The 16,330-nt window shown below is 34.3% G+C and overlaps 2 protein-coding genes across 3 annotated transcripts in view; one reads left to right on the forward strand and one right to left on the reverse strand.

Annotated features, from left to right (window-relative positions):
- Nucleotides 1–595: 595 nt before the first annotated feature.
- Nucleotides 596–2,475, reverse strand: LOC140748148 (pyruvate kinase). The gene has a single exon (XM_073080882.1). It carries the CDS (start codon nucleotides 2,357–2,359, stop codon nucleotides 668–670), a length of 1,692 nt encoding a protein of 563 aa, XP_072936983.1. The 5' UTR covers nucleotides 2,360–2,475; the 3' UTR covers nucleotides 596–667.
- A 2,041-nt stretch (nucleotides 2,476–4,516) lies between these two features.
- The window catches only part of tai (basic helix-loop-helix family member taiman), a 46,343-nt gene continuing 34,529 nt past the window's right edge, over nucleotides 4,517–16,330 (forward strand). For both annotated transcript variants that reach the window (XM_073080526.1, XM_073080527.1), the window contains exons 1-2: nucleotides 4,517–4,882; nucleotides 10,467–10,591. In XM_073080526.1, the coding sequence (XP_072936627.1) occupies nucleotides 10,563–10,591 (29 nt within the window). In that variant the 5' untranslated portion in view covers nucleotides 4,517–4,882; nucleotides 10,467–10,562. The remainder of the gene's footprint in view (nucleotides 4,883–10,466; nucleotides 10,592–16,330) is intronic.

Genomic DNA, 16,330 nt, shown 5'->3' on the forward strand with positions numbered 1-16,330 from the left:
ACACAGTTCTGATTTCGGCGCTCAATATACAAAATTCGTTGGATAACGACGTAAACAGCGTGTCTTATATGAGCGCTGACTTCAGAAATAAATAAACAAATAAATAAAGGGGAAAACCTTCAAAAGGTACCCGACGACGTAAGAGCGACGCCGGGTTATGTGGGATTTTTACCGCACTAAAACCCCCCGGTGCCCTCCTCAACGCATGTTGGAGAACTCCGGGATCTCCGACGGAACGCAACCGAAGTCCTCCAAGAGCGATGCCCCGATCGGGCTCTGCCCTGGGGGAGCAATTTTCGCTCCTCCCGCACTATCTGGTGTTCACGACGGTATGCGACCACACATACCGCCGTCCTTCCCGGGGTCGCTTACTGGACGGTTCGAGCTCCCACACTTTCCGCCCGCAACCTCTAAAGCCCCCTTTTAATCGCCTCTTACGACAGGTAGAGGATACTGGAGCCCTATTCTAGTCCTGAAAATACAGGGACAAGATAGATATTACCTAGTTATTAATGTAATGAAACCGGAATCTTCAATTTATGTGTACAGAAAAGGAAGGCTTACGTTATTTTGGTTCAACTTATTAACAGGAAAAGACATCGAATTAATATATTTTTTGTTTATAATAATAGTCATTAAGTGAATTTAATCTATACATTATACACTACTAGTCAACAAATACAGTTTCTCGAGCACTTGCATATAATAATTTAACAGTATCACAATAACCTGCACCCCGTCTGGAACCTGTTACAATAACATATGCATCACCAGCATGCAAGATTCGTTTTGCCTTACAGTAATCTAGAGCTGCATGGATTCTGGCATCCACTTCTGACATCCAGCTACCTCTAGCTACATCAAAATAATGCATTGCTCGAATTCCTCTCCAAAATCGCACTTGCCGTGCAGTGTGACAAGCTCTCGTTACAGCTACTATCGGACACGTGGGCCTGGCATGTGAAAGTGTTTTAGCAGTTCTTCCAGAATTGGTAAGACATATTATAGCAGCAGCCCGCGACCTCATAGCTAATTCAACTGCACTAATACATACGGCTTTTGTCGGTTCTTCTAAAGGACTTTTCATTAATTCAATATTTCCATAAATACGTGGATGCCATATTATTCTTTCTGCATGCCTACAAATGACTGCAGCAGCACCTAAACAATGTTCGGCCATGCGTACTGCATCAAAAGCTGGAGCAAATTTCTTCAATGGTGAGTCATAATGTAATTCTAACGATAGAACATCTACACCATCGATTATTAGATTTGCAATATCTGTAACGCACAATGTAGGAATTTGTTCATTTATAACTGCTTTACATATACAAGGTTTGCCAACATCATTACATTTGGCCAAAACGACTTTCTGAGCTATGAATATCTTTTCAACTGGCAAATCTGTACTAAGAATGTATCTGTCGACATAAATACCATCGGCCTCCTGTAATATACTATCTATATTATCGAGACCTAAAACAGAGTCGATACAAGCAAACACAAGGATGTGTTTTCCCTTCTCAGAAAGAATATTTCTTACATGATGTATGTCATCAACATTTTGAGCATTGGGAACTAGTATTGCGTCTATGTCTGATGATACTGCCCATGATATCTGTTCTTCCATATGTTCGAAATGATGATTAGAAGAGTCACTACAAGAAATAGATTCCAGACTGTCTCGACCCTTTTTATTATTTTTGTCTTGAGGTGTCTTTGAAATTCTAACTGGCATTTTGGCTCCTATAATTCCCCCGGTAGCTACTTTACAGTCGACCGAATCGTCTCCTACTTCTGTTATAACCAATTTTACTTTGCCTGTTAAACTTTCTATATGTATTAAGTCTCCAGCTTGTAAATCAGTTAAATGATCATAACCAACGTAAAGACAGTCTGATGTACCGCTTTCTCGCCAACTTGTATCTGTAGTCAATCTTATAGTTTCGTCTTGGATTAATTCTACTGTTGTTAGACGTCCTCCTTTTAGGTCTCCTGTTACAATATCAGGACCTCTTACGTCCACAATAAGTGCCAACGGGTAAACATATTCCAATTCTGCACTGTAATTATAAACAGCTTGTCTTACACTTTGTATTAATTGAGCACAAGCATCGGGTTCCAAATCTCGCATGTTAAGACGTGCCACTGTCATACCAGAGGCAATTAATCTCTGTATAGTAGCGGGCTCCCGGTTATTCATGCCTATTTCACACATTAAACCAGTTTGAAGTTCTTCGCATGGATTCTCATGTATTTTTAGTTTACAATAATGTTTCAGCAGAGACGGTTCCACTGGTTTTTCAGGGTCTTTCAGACCAGGAAGGGCCTCTAAGGGAATGTGCCACGGTAATGTCATTTTAAGTTATTTTCAACAATGTTGGAGTAAAATTAATCTAAAAAGAAATAATGAACCAACGGTAAAAAGCATTAAAATAGCATTTGTCAACTGACAATTAAAAAAATATCAATGCATTTTATTTTTTATGAAGTACTTTATACAGTGCCAACCAGCCAGAATCCGTGATGCAAAATACGTGTTTTATTTGAATTAAATATTGTTTATTTTTCTATAAAATAAATATTCCATACGTAACTATGAACGAAAAGTTATTAAAACGAAATAATAATTTTATGCTCTGTAGTAGTATTTATCATTAGTATAAACGGTAGATATTTTTTTAAAGAGTGTAATGAATATACTTTTTTAATAATACAATTGGAAGCCTTAAAACTTATCGTATAGTATGGCAAATTAAATAAATATAATAAACGTGGGAAAGAATACTTTATAAATTTTAAAAATTTAATAGCCTGTTTTCATGTCTATCGACTTCATAAAGTTCTCATGTCATGATGATGTCATGATATAATAATAGGGAATATGCATGTCATTTAGATTTGCTTGTTATTTTTTTCTTAGGTACATTACGGTCCTGAAATTACATCTTAACCATTATTTTTTCTTTATTTCGTATTAAATTGTTTAAAAATTTAATCAAAAATCGTAAATTATGCGAGCGAAATTCGAATTTTCAAAACGCATTCCCATTAGTCGAATCGAAAAATGACGTCACATAGCGTGTTACGATGTTTATCGGCGTCGATATTCAATCTGTTTGAGAGAAAAATTGTTTTTGTCTATATTCCTACAGTGTTATTTATTATCTAGTGCGATTTTTCTACATAGTATTATTAGGAATATTCAAGAACAATGATTGAAAGTAGTTTTGTCAAAGCACAATCGGACTATTTACCTAAAATATGCAAAATGAATAAATTGTTTTTTTTAGCAAAGGTCAATTCAGAAATATTTAACTGATCATAACTTATTTTGTTAATATTCTTTTTTTCTTTCTTTTTTTATAATATAGGAGTAGCAGACGAGCATACAGTCCACCTGATGGTAAGTGGCTACTGCCGCCCATGGACTTCTGTAATCAACCCCAAATAGGATTAGATATTCCCACCTAAGGTCGGTCACAAATGCGCCGCCACCCCTGAGGACTAAGCTGGAACGCCTCGGAAAAGTCTGTCTCCCTTACCACACCCTTCAAACCGGAACACAGCATCGCCTAACACTGCTGTTATTAGGTAGAAATAGGTGTGGCGGTGGTGCCGCCGGAATCGAACCACAAAGGGTTCTACCACCTTCAACCTATGACCTATCTTTATAATATTATAATAGATTATAATGCATTTTGTGTGTTTCAAATGATAGTGTTTGATGTAGAAGTAGATGTCTAAAATTATTGTTTGTTACAGTAAATGCAAATGTTAATGCGATTTTGGAGATACTTTATCTGTTTCCTATAATCTTGCACCACATTTTTCGTATTTGCGCATTTGCAAAAGAAAAAACACTATATAATGTATTTTTAGTAGTGGTTTTGCACAATAACTCTAGGAAATATTTATAAAGTGGTTATTTAGCCTTTCCCATACTGTAAATAGCGATGAAACCTGAAAACGTTTAATAATATCTTTATGTGCATAAAGTTATCATCAATATCAATACAAATCACGCTACGTGACGTCATTCGGCGTCAAAATGGCGGCGTTCAAATGTGTCAAAATTTATTGATACTTTAAATAATTTTTAAAAAAATATTTCAAACTAATAAAATTGCTTATATTTTTTACTGTGTTAAAACGATGTGGTAAGTGGTTTAAAATAATAAAATAAAAATGTGCATATTCCCTATTATTAATGTGATAGAGGACAAGACAATAATTATTAATTTGACAGAGGACAAGAATATTTCGAGAAGTCTAAGATCTCGAATTAATCTGAATACACCTAAATAGTGATGTCATAATATCACTTGAAGTTTATGAGAACTTAATATTTAAGATTAATATTTTTATCTTAAAATAGTAAGTAAACATTCGTTTCAATTTACATTTAAAACAATAGGTAAATAAATGAAGTTATATGTAAAACATATTTTAAACCTTTTGCTATTGTTAATATTAGTTGGTACAAGTATCCGAGTGGAAATTGTAAAGATAACACGCCGCGGGTTGGGAAAAATTAAAAATTGTGAACGAGGTTGCTTGACTGCGTGTCACGTTTGTTCTTTGGCAGAATAATAAAACGCGTTAATTTATTTTGTCAAAAGTTTTGTGGATTGTTTTCGGAGTTAAGACATATTCAATCATTAAAGTGTCTCTAGCTAGGTCTACCGCACCCCGACTCCCAATATTTACCAAATAAAATACAACTATTTCTTGTACCTGCCGTTTGTACTGTGCGACCGTGAAGGTTGAGAATGTTACGTCATTTTGCCTCTAGTGTCTGATATGAACTTATTTATATTTCTTCCTAAGTGTGTTAAAGTGATTTTTGCCAAGAAAGGATTACTTGGAGTGAACAGTTTATGTAAGTGTTCAATGTTTTTAACGATTATAAGCTCTTTTAGACCGGCTGCGACAAGATGCCGCCATGTTATTTAGTTTTGCTGTCAACCACTGATCGCGGTTAGCCCTGATACCCTTGAAGAATTTATCTTTGTTTCGAAACGTGAGTTTTTGTGTTTTCTTAGTTGCTGTGTTATAATTTCTAACCGTATGTTCATTGGCGTCAAAGCAACAATTTGCCACTGATCCTTCCGATGGTTTTGTTTACTGTGTGGTTTATTGACTGTCAATGTAATGACGTCATTGCACTAGTTGACCACTACTTCATTGCTCGAAGGACAAATAATAGTAATTGGAAATTATGACATCGAAATTTGTTTGTAGTAGTAAAATATGAAACTTTTCTTTTTAATTTTCTAATAAGACAATCCAGATAACTAGATATTTGTTTATAAAGCATAAGCAGGGTTTTGTATACATCATTCAAGTATTACTAAATACATAATGTATAGTGCATGTTAAGAAAACCTTAAAAACTCTACTTGTAGGGTAAGATAATATGAAGAATCTGTTATGATTTACATAATCTTATAAGTTTTTAAGTTTGTTTCATAATTGGAATTTAATGACACTTGTTTTCAACCAATTCTAATACTGTAAAAACTTTGATTCATATTTTTATATTGGTGATTTATTTGGCACTAATAACTGCATTTATTCATGATATTTTGCTTAACATTTTAATACCCAATAAACTGGATAATTGGTGACTGGTGACTTACAAGTCCCTATATGCCAGTACTATTTATGCTAAATGTTAGTGGCAAGTGAACTATATCCTAAAATCTGTCTGACATATCATCAGTTGGTGTCATCAAAATTAAACTATAGTTAACAAATTTCATTAGACCTCATAATAAATATAGACAATACATTACACTTATACAAATGTAATGAAGATGGAAAATTTGTGTGGATGATGATTAGGTTTCACTGCATGTCTATCATGACAGTGTAGTTTTTCTTTTCTAAAATAGATAATTATGTACCTATGTGTTTGGGGTAACAGTGGTTGTGACAGTCCATGTTAAGTTAGTTGCAATATTAATAATCTGGGCTATCATGTTTGTCAGATATACAAACATAGCTTAGCCTAGATTATTCTTAGTGGTTTCCTATCCCAGTGGTTAAAATTCAGCCTCACAATCAAGTTAGATTTTCGAATACTATGATTTTTATATGATACATATTAGAAACTAATTATCGCTTGCTATAATGGTAAAGGAAAACATTGTAAGGATGCCAACATGCTTTACGATCCTTAAAAAAAGGTTCTCAAAGGTGTGTGATGTCTACCAATTCTCAGTATGCCAGCGTGCATAGACTGTGGCCTAAACCACACCAACTTCAAGAGCAGACCTGTGCCCAGCCTGTTGTCCAATGATGTTATGTTATTGTTTGAGTTGTTCCCAATAAAGTTTATTCAATCATCTTTGGTTTTAAGTGCAGAGTTCTATGTTGTTTCCGTACTTTTTAGTCATTGGGCTACTTTATATGGTAAGTAATAGTGAATGACAATTTTTTTCCTACTTAATTTATATACTCCTCCTTCTTGTGTCAATATCCCCAATGCTGAAGATTGTGACCTCTGGTGAAGAATGTCACCATATTCTGGAATATATTGTGCCAACGGTGCAGGTTCTCTGAAAGTTAGATGGCTTCATGCATATTGCTGTCCAGAGTGGAACGGATTTGGTTCAACCAGTGCATCGTGCTAAGTCCTCACAGTTTCTTCCCTTTATCTTTGCTGGTAATGACTATCTTCTTGAGATTGACACTGCTTTTTCGGAGGATATAGCCGAAGTACACAAGGACTCGTTTGAAGGCAGATAGTCAAAAGCTTAATTGAGACTTAAGTTCCTTGAATATCGACACATTAATTCTTATAGCTGTCCAGATTGTATTCAGATATTCTTCTCCGGCACCACATCTCGAATGCTTCCACAAGTTTGTGGCTCTGCGCACCCCTGTTTTTGGTCCATAAAGAAATGTGGAGAATATTAGTTTACACACAAGCTTCTGTTTGGTGTTATTCTTGATGTTTCTATATTTCCATATTCTCTTCACTTGGCCCATGGTGACTTTGGCCATTCTAATTCTATGTTGGATTTCTGTGTCACAAGAGCCACGTAAAATAACCCAAGTATAAATAATCATGTAATGCTATATACCTATGAATATCGGGATAAGCTATTTGATTTATTGTTGATTGGCTACTTTTTAAAGTTTTAAGAGTGTTCCTAAGTATGCATTGTGTATAAATTAAAATATATTCCTCTGTGTGTATAAGATTTCAGGAGATTTTTTTTCTTTCTTTCATCCTTTCGTCATCTGTACATGTTAATTGGCATAGCTGATAGCAATTTGATAGCTTATAGCAGGGCAAGGTCTCAACCCAAAACTAGTGGAGGCATGTAGCATACCAATGGGTTACTCATATGAGGTGTATGGGATGGAGAAGGGTAGGTTCACCCATAAGAGATGATTAGGTTTTACAACTATTATTCATTGATGTAGAAGCTTAAGAGGCTCCTCAAAGCACATAAGCTAAACTGGAAATTATATCTATAGGGTGTCGTTGGAATTTTTTAGTTGGAAGTTTTTAGAATAGTATTTATTATTTAGTGAACTATCAATTGTTATGGATTGTTCACTGTTATAAATTTTATAGTTTCATTACTTTATTTCATATTATATTCTGCTCCACAAATATACAAATTGCATGCAAAAATTTTTAATTATTGTAAATAATGATCTTGGTATCTAGTTACCAAGACATCCACTTTTTTAATTATTTCTTAAATAAGAACAAAGATATTATATTATATGTAAAGATATGATATTATATATAGAATATCAGTATATAAACTAATCATTTATTGATTTCAAAATATTATGTAGTGCCCTTGATAATGTATGCATTGTTGTTTTTGACGGCATAATTACGACAAAAGTAGGGTTTTCATTTCTGTCCCCGTAGTTCCGGGACCAGAATAGGGCTACGGTATCCCCTGCCTGTCGTAAGAGGCGACTAAAAGGGGCTTCCGGGGTTGCGGGCGGCAAGAGTGGGAGCTCGAACCGCCCGGCTAGTGACCCCGGGAAGGACGGCGGTATGTGTGGTCGCATACCGTCGTGCCCACCAGACGGTGTGGCGAGCATCAAGCTCACCTGGGCAGAGCCCGATGGGGCAACGCGCTAAGAGGACTCCGGTTGCGTTCCTTTGGAGATCCCGGAGTCCTATACGCAGCGCCGAGGACGGCCACCGGGGGGGTTTTAGTGCGGTAAGAATCCCACATAACTCCGTGCCGCTCCCACGGCATAGGGTACCTTTTGAAGGTTTCCCCCTCGTAAACAAAAAAAAAAAAAAAAAAAAAGGGTTTTCATTTCAGAATGACCAAATTTGGGTTTACACCAAATTTTACTATGCTGGAGAAGTGTTAATTGTCGTAGTCTTCACAGTTCTTTGATAACTTTTTAAAGAACTTTCAGGTGTGCAAAAGCAAAGCAAAGCAAGTGGTAATAAATTCCTAGTATGCATGTAATTTTTAAAATTAGAGAAACATATCTAGGATTTAAACTTCCAACTCTTCAATTGGCTTGACTTAAGACAAACAATAGGTTGTTAATCTTTGGTGTGTGTTCTACAGCCTTTTTAAAGGCAGTCACTGCTTCTTGGGCATCCTGAATTTATATTCTTTAGAGATAAATGAAAGTTGCATGTTAACACCATGAGACTGTATGTTGGATGACCTAAAAATTCTACCCCTAACATTATCAAGTATTCAGTAGTTCATCTTGCCAAATGACTTGAGAAGCAGTCCTGATGATTATGGATTTTTGGATGTACAACAGAAAACGGCTGGAAGAAATTCCAGGTTGGAATAAGTAGTCCTTTGTACTACATTTCTTTTTAATACTCTATTTCTTTGTTATGTTCTGTGTACACAAATTTGTAAATAAAAAAAAAAAAAAAAACAATGTGAAATTAAATTAAAACATTTGCTGCATACTAGATTATGTATATAAAAATGCTGTCTTCTTATTAAAACGAAATTCTTCAGAAAATACTATTGGGGACTATTTGTTACTTTTTGGAACTGTAATAAATCTACTAAATCTGTTTCGGAGACTTGTGACAATGTGTAATTATTGAGAATTATTGTCCAATTTTAACAACATTTTGTCATAACAATCAATTTCTTGTCAGAGTTAATAAAACGTCAGGATGGAAACATTTTTCCTTACTATGAATCTGTAAATATAATATATCAAAAAAAATACTCTTACGTCTACAAAAAATATCATAAAAAATAAATTAAATGTTTATTATAAAGTGTAGCAGACTCCATATCTGCTGCACCTTATAATTACAGGAAAAACTACACAAACTTTTGTTACTGTGATTCACATAATAATTTGCTTATTGCAGTCATCACTTTTTAGTTCTCGGTCAATTATTTTTAACCTGTCAGATTATTTTTATTATATATTTTAGTTCTGTTTGCTTGTTGTGAGCAAACAAATACATAAATGTACAATCAAACGAAACAATGTATAAGGTGACAATGTGTTTACAGTTGCATATGTTTAGTGACTCACATATTAACTGACCATTTTAGTTTATAGGGGGGGTCATAGATCTGTCATAGGTTCAGGTAAAAACCCTAGTTCTAAATGATGCTTGTTACAGATGTCCATGTGTGGCAATAGCCAATTCGTGTTAGGTCTGTCTGCATGCACATTAGATACTTGAATTTTATAAAAAATAGATAAGTACATTGTAATGTCATCATCATTAACAACATGTGCTTACAGCTCTATTGTATTCTATTGCTAAAAGTGAAGGCCTTGCCTACTAAGTATGATCGAGTAGACTTTATATGACTATCAAAACTAAGATATTTGGTCCAATATCATCTTTGTTGGTAAACACTATTCTTATCACCTGTTTCATAAAGCTTGTTGACAGATCTTGGACTTAATTCTTTTTTCGTTATAAATTATATAAGTGAATGGGAAAGTACATTTTGGAGAGTCAAGACAATTCGAAATGAGGATAATGATAAGCATTTTTTCACCTAAATTGGTGGATATATTAAACAGCTACCTATTTGTCTGCAAGAAGGCAAATTTTATTTTATTGTATTGAATTGTATTTTTTATTGTATTGTATTACACTAATTTTATCATATTGTATTGTATTGAATACAATTATATACAATAAAATAAAATTAATACAATAAAAAATCCATAAAAATAAAATATTATTGATTCCTTATAATAGAGATTGAAATAACTGCATCAAAAATTCTTATCACTATTATACACAAGATAGACGATTGTTTTCCCGCCAAAATTGGGAAACCATTCGAAATTAACTAATAAGTAGTTTGTGTAAATTTAAACTATGGGCTTAAGTGCATCATCGTGGTATCAAATTTGACGAAGTTTGTACGCGTAACACATACCTCATTGAGGTATAAATTAAATAATATAAGAAAGGAATTGAGGACAGTATACAAAAACAATTATTTTCCTTGTTTCAGATACATATTGTTTGTAATTATTAAAACGCATTGGATATAGCCACGGAGCATCAGAATTCGGCGCTAATTGGCGCCACTTTCATCAATGAACCATTTATGCAAGTTCTGGCAATCGAAAATGCAAGGTAAGTGTTTTCTTTTTTAACTAATTTATTAACCCTTTTTTAATTAAACTTCTTAGTACGCTTAACATAACTAAAAATTGTCTGTTGCTTTATGTGCTACGCTAATTAGTCCGCTTTTTTAGATCTTACATCTGATATTGCTCTTATAGTAGAAACGCGATTCTTAGATGTAATTAAAATATAAATCCAGATATTTTATTACGTTCGAGATGGTAGTTTTTTATACAGCTTAATTTAAATGGTTTCATCAGTATTACATCATATAAATTCTTTTGTACAAATGAACAGGTATTTATATTTTCGATTGTCTGGTTAGTCTAAAGGTAAGTTGTTAAAAAATACATATTATTTTAGCTCCATCTTTTGTACCATTGTTATTATTCATTTGTAGTCTACTATTATTTACGATATAATAATTAAGTTGTAACTATAAATCTTTATTACTTTAAAAACTCGATCGATCTAATTGAACATGATTGTCTACATAGACTTACTTGGCTTAGAGGCACCACCTTACCGCTTTTGTAATGTAAATAAACTCAAGACATTTCGTCTGTGTTGTGTGTCTGTAATAGTTTTCAAATTGACTTACCAATACAACTCTAATTGCACACAACAAAACTTAATATAAAATAACTAAATACTGAATTCCAAATAATATAAAAATAATAATGTTACAGTTTTCATTATTATTGTAAGAATTCTAACAATCGACATGAAAATATGCGCCTAGATGAATTTCATAATTTTAAATGTTAATGTTGTCAAAATGAATTGAAATTGTAACAGAATTACATCGATAGTCGATCCAATGATCGATATGCTGCAATTTGAGCATCACTAATCTGCCGGTTAAAACAGACCGTTCACTTCAGAAGAAGTAGAAATATTAGATTCTCTACGAACTCGATATACTATGACATATTATTATAAAATGCAATTTCACCCAAATATACACCCAACCACCACCACACCAAAGTTATAATCAGTATTCAGTATTATGTCTAAATTGTCCGAGCAGTCATTTACACTGTAATTTATTTCTATTTCATATTTATATTTCTTAAAAATAACAATAATAACAACTATGGAAATTTGTAATTTTGTACTATCTTTGTGTTTACTTATTATCACTTTGTCCAAGCATGGAATGTATATTTAGGCATAAGGTATGTAGGTAAGGTTTTTTGAAGGTGGTAGAACCCTTTGTGGTTCGACTCCGGCGTCACCCCAGCCGCACCTATTTCTGCCTAATAACAGCAGTGTTCGGCGCTGCTGCGTTCCGTTTTGATGGGTGGTAAGAGAAACATACGTTTCCGAGGCGTTCCAGCTTAGTCCTCAGGGGTAGCAGCGCATCTGTGGTCGACATGAAGCAGAAAAATCTTATCCTATCTGGGGTTCATTACAGATGTCCATTGGCGGCAGTAGCCACTTACCATCAGGTGGACTGCATGCTCGTCTGCTACTCCTATATTATAAAATATATATATATTTACAATAAATGATTGTGAATATTTTAATAAATAACAATTAAAATATGAAATGCGTTAATAAAAGAAATCTAAATTATAGTTTGATTGGCAAAGTTTGCGAAATGATACAAGAAATATTATATTAAAAAAAACTAGTCAATTTATTTCACATTTGTGAGTAACATGTTATGAGTTTTCAATTTAGGTACATATACTAGTAATATTTCGGGCTTAATCCATAACAACAAATACATTATGTTTCGATTCAATAGGTTTAATAAACAAGTAAAGCAAATAACACGTAATTGAGATAATAAGGTGTATTGTGTCTAAATAAAAGACTGAATAGACTTGGATACGATGGCGACGCTGCGACGGCAGCAGCTGCCGTGCGGTCGGCGGTCACCATGACGACACCGGCTCCGCGTACCTCCGACTGAGCAAGTCGAGTCGAGGGTACGATCAATCGCGTGCTCAGGAAGCCCACCGCGCACATGTCCCGCGCAACTAGCTCTGTAATATTCTAACACTTATTTATTTGCCGTTTTATGTATATAAAACGAAAAATTAAATTGATACTAAAAATAAACATAAGGTTATTTACGAAATAAGATTTGTATAACTAAATTACAAATTATCGATGAATATTTCGTATTTGCTTGAAATTAGTCTTCATCAAAAGGCTGCGATTGTTCCCAGTACGTTTTTTACGCACAAAACGAATTGAATAGTAATTTTTTAGATTCAGACAGAACGACTGACTGGCAATAAAATTATACTACCAGTATCTTAGTTTCACTTTTCTTATTTAGAAGTATTTCATTTGCCTAGGAGGCTCAGTCGCTCGTATCGATAGATCGATACTGTATCAAATTGAATTCAAGATTAACTGTTATTGAAAATAATTATATATTTTTTGATATCTTATTGGCCATGACGCTATTTATAACATTTTACGACGTGTATAAATAACATTAATTTAAACATGTATATAAGGGTTTCTGTTATGTGTTAAAATATTTGAGAGGTTCTGCAATAAATATGTCTTTACATACATTATGTGGTTGCACTACCCAATAGTATGCTTAGTATAGGATATTACGAAAAACGTTCCTGAATTATTAACTTAACATGTATGGTGATTAATTAGATAATTGAGTTTTAAATATTACATTTTTTATTTGTCAAGACTACAAGCCAGTTGATCATGATTTGTATGATCGCATCCTACTAGAGTTACTACCGCCATATGTGTTTCCTTTTATGAAATGTACTTGAGTGCTGTATTAAGGCCCTAAAGGTTTTTAGTCAAGCTTAGTGTCCTCTGGATTCCAATTGAGTGATTCTTAATTGAGTCAGAGCTCATTAAGCTTGTTGGAAATTTGTTTGATGCCTCCCTTGCATGCTTATCCGAAACGAATTTACTTATGACTCTGGTCTTAGGTGATTACAGACGTCCATGGAGAGCACCAGCCACTTACCATAACGTGTAAGGTTTATTAAAAAATATCCAGACGTTAATAACCAGATATTCTATACCAGATTTCGAAGGTGGTAGAACCCATTGTGGTTCGACTCCGGCGGCACCACCGCCACACCTATTTCTACCTAATAACAGCAGTGTTAGGCGCTGCTGTGTTCCGGTTTGAAGGGTGTGGTAAGGGAGACAGACTTTTCCGAGGCGTTCCAGCTTAGTCCTCAGGGGTAGCGGCGCATCTGTGGCCGACGTCAGACAGGAATATCTAATCGTGTCTGGGATTGATTACAGATGTCCATGGGCGGCAGTAGCCACTTACCATCAGGAGGACTGTATGCTCGTCTGATACTCCTATATAAAAAAACAATCAAAAATACCGACTATATACCATTTTTTTTTGTTGAATTCCATTATGTAATATATTTAAAAAATGGGTGATACAACTAGTATTGTTTGACCGGTGTGCTATATGGCGACCATCCTAGGCTTCAGGAGTACCAACTCATCTGTGGTGTGGCTTTAGGTAGAAGCTTTTCTTTATGGAGTCGAGTTGTTTGTTATCGGCGCTTTCATTAGGGGATCATGAAGTTTCTCTGCTTGCACAGCATGCCTTCACCGTTTCAGGTTTACTGCGTAGGTTACTCACATAAACGGGCTTCCTTCCCAGCTAGGATCCTTAGAAAATTTCATACTCCTTCCCGAAATAAAAATATAGCAATTGCTCCTCGAATGTCAAGTTACACATATTTGGACAGTCATCAAATATTTTGATGCACAAATGCAAATATGAAATAGGATTAGTTACATCCAAATTATAAATACCGTAATGACCATAGTTGGAACGGGAAGGAACGTGACCTTGACCTCAGCGCATAGGCCTAACCTGCCCCAAAGACTCCGGTTAAAAGTTGGCGGTCGATATTGAAGGACCCAGTTCGCGCATGCGCACAGCTCGACTCCCACCGAATCGATCCGACCGCTCGCCTGCCCACGTGATGCAACGCATTTGCGAGGATTCTTTATGAATATTTCTTAATTTTATCACTTTATACACTATTTTGACATGTTATTTTGTGATAATGACCAATCATGTTTGCTTTCGTATGTACGTGATATTTGAGTTAAATGAATGAAGAACTTTAGTATTATTAAATACCTTAATATAGTATTTGTATAGTGATCTATAAATGGTATTAGAAATTATAGGTAATTTTAGACTAGTTTTCCATCGGCGACTACTATTGAAACTATTCTCGTCATAATTGAAATATTTCTTTCTTTTAGTCTATTTCTTCCTATTCTTTGAGTTAAAGTCTGCTCTGGTCACACGTTGCACTCAACAAAATGCAAAACATTATCTTTCCAAGAATTAGATCACTAATAGATTATAAAAAATCTAAAAGTAAATGACTGCATATATGTATTATATATACATTACATAACGGTATATGAGACATGGTTTTTAATTAATAAAATCTTCATTCATCATACAAACCGATAAAAACCTGCGAATACATATTATTTGTTACTGTTTGGGCAAATGTTGTCCTTTCCAATAAGACGACATGATGGGTTTCTTAATTACATTTCAGTTTTAGTTGTTTCCATTAATATTGTTGATTTATCTGCCGGATCCTTGACTAGCTATGAACCATTGACAAACAATTTTGTCTATATATTAACTTAATTCCTAAATTCGTACAGCAGTTACACCATCACAAATAGACGCAATGACGAATTTGACGATTATACAGGGTGTGTCGTCGAGGCCATCCGGTAGGTAAAGTTTTTAAAGATTGAGTACCAATAGTATAATTACAGACCATCTGATGGTAACATTGGCAACGAACGCCATATAAAATAGAGGTTCGCTCTTAAAACCATCCCGGGTGAGTTGCAATTAAAATTAGGACGGTCGCTTCATAATGATGCAAGTCAGCCGGCATTCACATCAATCCATCAAAACGTAAGATCTGATTCACGTTACAAACAGGCGTGGCGGTGGTACCTTCTCGGTCGAACCATACTGGTCTTACTTACTACCTTTAAAAGTTCGAAATCTATAAGATTTTTTTATAATCGATTTGTTATAAAATACGAGTGTAATATTTTTAATAACTGTATTCAATTTCCAAGTAGCGGGAAAACTTTTTTAAAATCTTTAGAAGCCATTTTACTTTCTGAAATCTGTAACAGAATTAAGGTACTCAGAACATTTTTCTTATCCAATTTACTTTCCAAGTCCCCCTTTTGAACTCGATGAAACATTTGTATGTAAATATATATATTAAGAAGTTAAATAATCTGTAATTCCATGTACTTTGGATGGAAGTTACATTGGATTATAATTTGTAATATTCTGAACAATATTATCGAATCCTCCCGGTCCCCGTCCAATATGTTACGCCGTTAATATTCTAGTTATTAGTTTAATAATTCATCAAATTACTCTTATTCCCTCGAGATAAAAGCTCATCATTTCTCGATAACATCGTGTTGATAAGAATACTTCTAAATTAAGTAACTTTACTGATGTTACTGTGTAATAAATAACACGTGTAATTACAAAGTAAATTAGAAAGCTTATAAAAGTTATCTGAATCAAAATAAATCAGTGTTACTATTTTCATAAAGTTCCTGAAGTAGTCATGTGTAAAATAAAAAAAACTCATTGTCGTTCTCTTTTGTGCGAACTTACAATACAGTACTACGACTATTATGGAAAAAAGAAACACTATTCCTCTAGAATACAATTTGGGCGACACTAGATAATTATGTTGTCCAGAGATC

The sequence above is a fragment of the Epargyreus clarus genome, unplaced genomic scaffold, assembly GCF_041222505.1.
Source record: "Epargyreus clarus isolate Ecla_fem2 unplaced genomic scaffold, WU_Ecla_fem_2.2 ptg000015l, whole genome shotgun sequence".
Classification (NCBI taxonomy): Eukaryota; Metazoa; Arthropoda; class Insecta; order Lepidoptera; family Hesperiidae; genus Epargyreus; species Epargyreus clarus.